Below are 4,601 nucleotides of genomic sequence, written 5' to 3'. Positions count from 1 at the left end.
TCACCATTTAATTGCATATTGTGTCTAATGGTAGTTCGACTTATCGGATTATAACTAGGTTGAAGATTCATTCGAATTATATCAGTAAGTTGCGTGTTGTCAACGGTAGAGCTTCTTGGATGACAAATTTTGAAAAATTTATCCATACATTATCATTCTTGTAAATAAAAAAATATCATATATATAATCTGATATTAGTTTGAAAAATATCGAAATTACCCTTTTTCTGTTTTGCAAAAACTATCAGTATGATTTTCAATGTCGAGTTTCCATTATGGTTGTAAAACTTACCATATATTTTGCACCAAGCCTTTTTAATTTGATTCTATTTTTAATAATGCAATAATCAAAATTATCCAAAATTTATTATTTTAGAAAATTGATTTAATTTCCACGATATGAACATTCGTATAATTCCTTGAGGTTACATAGTACGACGGCTACAAAAAACTTATAGGGATAATATTTTCAACTTTAAAATTGAAGAAAAACTTCGAGCATAATGAGTATTTTTTTTTTTTTTCAATATTAAACCAAATAAGAAAAAAAAAATCTATTTATGCTACTTCTAGAGAGAGGCAAGTTCAAAATTTTCGCTTCCAACTGTTATTTCGGGTTTTTCCGGTTATGACCCGGATTTTTATCCGAGAAAATATCCGACTTCAGTCTCTTTCGCATTCGGATCATATCCGTCGGATAGTTTACGTTCGGTTCGAATATTTGGATTGAATATGCATTTTATTTCATAAGAATCCGAATACATCCAATGGGTTATAAAGATATTTAGAGTCACATAATTGGGCTTATAATATAAAGCCCAGTCCAATGATTTGGGTTCTGTAAATTCACAAGTTGATCCGGCGAGTAGAAGATCTGACGACGCTGTTCACCGGCGACTCCAAGTTTCTTAATGCGATTTGATTGATTCATAAAGGAGTGTATTTTGTAATCTCTTGGATTCAGTCGAAGAAATATATTAAGTGGAAAATTTGTTCTCAAGATCGACACATACTTTGCATGTCGAATTCTTATCGGCGTTGTTCAGCTTGAAAATTGAAACCGAATATTAGAAAATTGATCGAAGTGTTGTTTAGATAGTGGAATTCTCTATAGATTTCAGAAAATGGAAAGGATAATGAGCAAGATGCGGAATTTGGATGCGTATCCTAAGATCAATGAGGATTTCTACAGCAGAACGATCTCCGGTGGTCTCATCACCCTTGTATCTTCTATCTTAATGCTTCTGCTTTTCTTCTCCGAAATGAGTGAGTTCTCTCTCTGCATATATACACACATAGGGATGTCTATGCTCGTTGATTGATGTTGTATTGGTCTTTGATTCACATGAGAATATATGATTGATTCGATACCTAAAAAAAGTTAGGTTTTCAAAGTTTATGACTGATTTTCATACAATTTCTCTTTCCGATTGGAAAAAAGAGCACATTTGGGCTTTTCAATCGGGTTAACTTAAAACTGGTGTGAAGTTTGGATGCTAACAGAACAAAATTGTCAACGTCATTGAGTTTTTTGTCATTTACTTCAAAAAAAATGATACTATTACGTTTTCAGCAAACTTCCTTTTCTGAATTCCACTTTGTTTCTCTAAACGATCTAATTGAAATGTACGCTGCTACTTCGTTGCAGGATTATATCTTAATTCTGTAACTGAAACAAAGCTAATCGTAGACACCTCAAGAGGAGAACGACTACGAATCAATGTAGTAGCATTTTCTGTACACTATACCTTCTCAATTATGGTTCTATAGTATTTCAACTTCTGGAATTAATTGTTATACCCTCTATTTCATCTGAAAGTGCAGTTTGATATCATATTTCCATCACTTCCATGTACAATACTTAGTCTTGATGCTATGGATATCAGTGGAGAGGAACACCTTGACATTGTATGTAATTTCATATCATTTCTTCCCTATTTTCATTAAATCAAAGTATGCAACATCCAAACATTATCATGTTGATTCTCATTTCAGAAACATGATGTTTATAAAAAGCGACTTGATGCTTACGGTAATGTCATAGAGTCAAGACAAGATGGCATTGGAACTCCCAAGGTTAGCAACAAAATTTCCTCCTCCTCCTCCTCTTCTTCTTCTTCTTCTATGGTGAACTACAGTTTAAAAACTTGATTAAAAACAATATTTTTCTTACAAGTAACAGATTGAAAGGCCTTTGCAAAAACATGGTGGAAGGCTTCAACACAATGAGACATATTGTGGCTCATGTTTTGGTGCTGAATCAGTATGCTTCCTAACTATGCAATGATTTGGTATTGATTTCTCTCAATGTTCCAAATTATAGAATTTTACTTTTTTTTTTCTTATTGTAGTCAGATAAGGAATGTTGCAACTCATGTGAAGATGTTCGTGAAGCATACAGAAAGAAAGGTTGGGCAATGTCTGATCCAGACATGATTGACCAGGTCAAATCTCTCTCTCTCTCTCTCTCTCTCTCTCTCTCTCTTCATCTCTCTCATTTACTTTTACTCCATCAGTGCAAAAGGGAAGGATTCCTACAAAGAATCAAAGATGAACAAGGTGAAGGGTGTAATGTATACGGATTCTTGGATGTAAATAAAGTCGCTGGAAATTTCCATTTTGCCCCTGGGAAAAGCTTTCAACAATCACATATGCACGTCCATGATCTAAAAGCATTTCAAAGAGACAGTTTTAATGTAAAGATATAAAATATAATCACAATTTATTATTATTATTATTATTATTATTATTATTACATTAAACTTTCATGTAATAATAATAATTAATAAATGACTCTTTTTAGCACAGATAAGTCACAGGATTATTCGTTTATCATATGGAGACTATTTTCCAGGTGTCGTGAATCCCCTTGATGGGTATGTTAATATTCTTTTCTCAATTCATATTTAATTTTTTTAATATATATATTTTTTATTCAATTATTTTGATTTTGTAGTGTGAAATGGACACAAATAACCCCAACTGGAATGTATCAGTATTTTCTCAAGGTAGTACCAACCCTTTACACAGATGATAGTGGACACAGTATTCAATCAAATCAGGTTTTAATAATTTATAATATATTTTTTTTTCTCTTTGAATTCCATTTTAGGCAATGTAGTTTTATAATTAATTAACACAATTTTTTATTTTTTTTATATTTTTATATAGTTTTCAGTAACTGAACATTTCAAGGGTGCAGAAGTTGGGCGTCTTCAGACTCTTCCTGGAGTTTTCTTTTTTTATGAACTTTCACCTATCAAGGTTTTCTTGCTACTACAACATAAAAAAATAAAAAAATAAATAAAAAAAAAAGATTTTTATTTTTTTATAAATTATATAGAAATGGTTTTTATTTATTTATTTTGTAGGTTACTTTCACAGAGGAGCATGTTTCGTTTTTGCACTTTCTGACTAATGTTTGTGCGATTGTTGGAGGTAAAATTTCATTTCTTTTTTTTTGGATATCATGAAAGATTTCTCTTAGGGTTTGTTTTTATCTGACTTGTTGGAGGGCATTTAGGTATTTTCACTGTTTCGGGGATATTAGATGCGTTTATATATCATGGTCAAAAGGCTATTACAAAGAAGATGGAGATTGGAAAGTTTAATTGATCATGGAATTGACTCATAAAAATGGCATTTTTTTGTGAAAGAGAAACCAGATCCCCATGAAAGATTTTTTTTTTAAAAAAAAAAAATTAGTTTGATTCCGGTTTATTACAGTCGCTTTATTTATTTATTTATTGAAGGTAATAAAGTCGATGTGAAAATCTCATGGGTATAACAAATTCAATGTCAGCGGCTACATTTTTTTTTAATTATTATGATAAGTATATGATTTTATAATATACATGCAATTGTAATTTCACTAATTTGGTAAATACTATTAATGTTATGGGCTTATGGCTTATTTTTGTGGTATAAAGATGCATTGTTTAAAGTGGAAGTAAGGCTTGAAAGGAGGATTCTTAGATGGCTATTGGAGCATATGTGGGTGCTTAAGGGCATATTGTATGCCAAAAGAGATGGTTATTAGTGGTGTGATACTTGAAAGAATCAAAACCAAATTTAAAATATGACGAATAAAAAATAAGCTATTTTAAATTGGTTTGGTGTTAAAGGGAAATAACGACAACAAGACCCTACAATCCTATTAAAATGGGATAAGAAGAGGTGAATATGTTCGCAATGCTAAATCAATAAATCAAAGTTGGCTTAACTCTATAAAATGTAATCTTTAAATTCATTGGGCCTTCTTGTCACATAAGAGCCGTTCCACTTTATTCAACCCACCTTTATGTGATGGGTAATATCTATCTCCATGTCCCTTCCATGTGGATCATGGACCTTAAATACTTAAAATGTAGACTTCTAAGTGTCTAGCCTTAACATTCAACTTCATCCTAGTATCAAGCATCGAACATTGTCATCGGCAAAAAAAACATACACCATGATACTCATCCCCGAGTCTTACTATATATCTCATCTAAGATAAACGCGGAGATATATAGGCTCAGAGTTGAATCATGATAAAGCCTAATTTGTACATGGAACAACTTCGTGTCTCCAACTAGGTTTTCGACAGTGGTCATGGACCAA

The 4,601-nt window shown here is 31.8% G+C and overlaps 1 protein-coding gene across 1 annotated transcript; it reads left to right on the top strand.

Annotated features, from left to right (window-relative positions):
• The first annotated feature begins 823 nt into the window (after positions 1 to 823).
• Positions 824 to 3,848, top strand: LOC111921269 (uncharacterized). The gene is made up of 12 exons (XM_023916844.3): positions 824 to 1,265; positions 1,648 to 1,721; positions 1,824 to 1,907; positions 1,995 to 2,075; positions 2,182 to 2,262; positions 2,351 to 2,443; positions 2,516 to 2,695; positions 2,808 to 2,875; positions 2,956 to 3,061; positions 3,171 to 3,263; positions 3,371 to 3,437; positions 3,523 to 3,848. Exons 1-12 carry the CDS (start codon positions 1,124 to 1,126, stop codon positions 3,612 to 3,614), a joined length of 1,161 nt encoding a protein of 386 aa, XP_023772612.1. The 5' UTR covers positions 824 to 1,123; the 3' UTR covers positions 3,615 to 3,848.
• Positions 3,849 to 4,601: the final 753 nt, after the last annotated feature.

Source organism: Lactuca sativa, chromosome 9 (assembly GCF_002870075.4).
Source record: "Lactuca sativa cultivar Salinas chromosome 9, Lsat_Salinas_v11, whole genome shotgun sequence".
Lineage (NCBI taxonomy): Eukaryota > Viridiplantae > Streptophyta > Magnoliopsida > Asterales > Asteraceae > Lactuca > Lactuca sativa.
Note: the sequence above shows the minus strand (reverse complement) of the source record. Positions and strands in the feature narration are given on the sequence as shown.

Coding starts and splice junctions, on each gene's coding strand:
- LOC111921269 (XM_023916844.3), top strand. CDS start 1,124: ATGGAAAGGATAATGAGCAAGATGCGGAATTTGGATGCGTATCCTAAG. Junction 1,266..1,647: donor GCTTTTCTTCTCCGAAATGA/GTGAGTTCTCTC, acceptor ACTTCGTTGCAG/GATTATATCTTAATTCTGTA. Junction 2,444..2,515: donor ATCCAGACATGATTGACCAG/GTCAAATCTCTC, acceptor TTACTCCATCAG/TGCAAAAGGGAAGGATTCCT.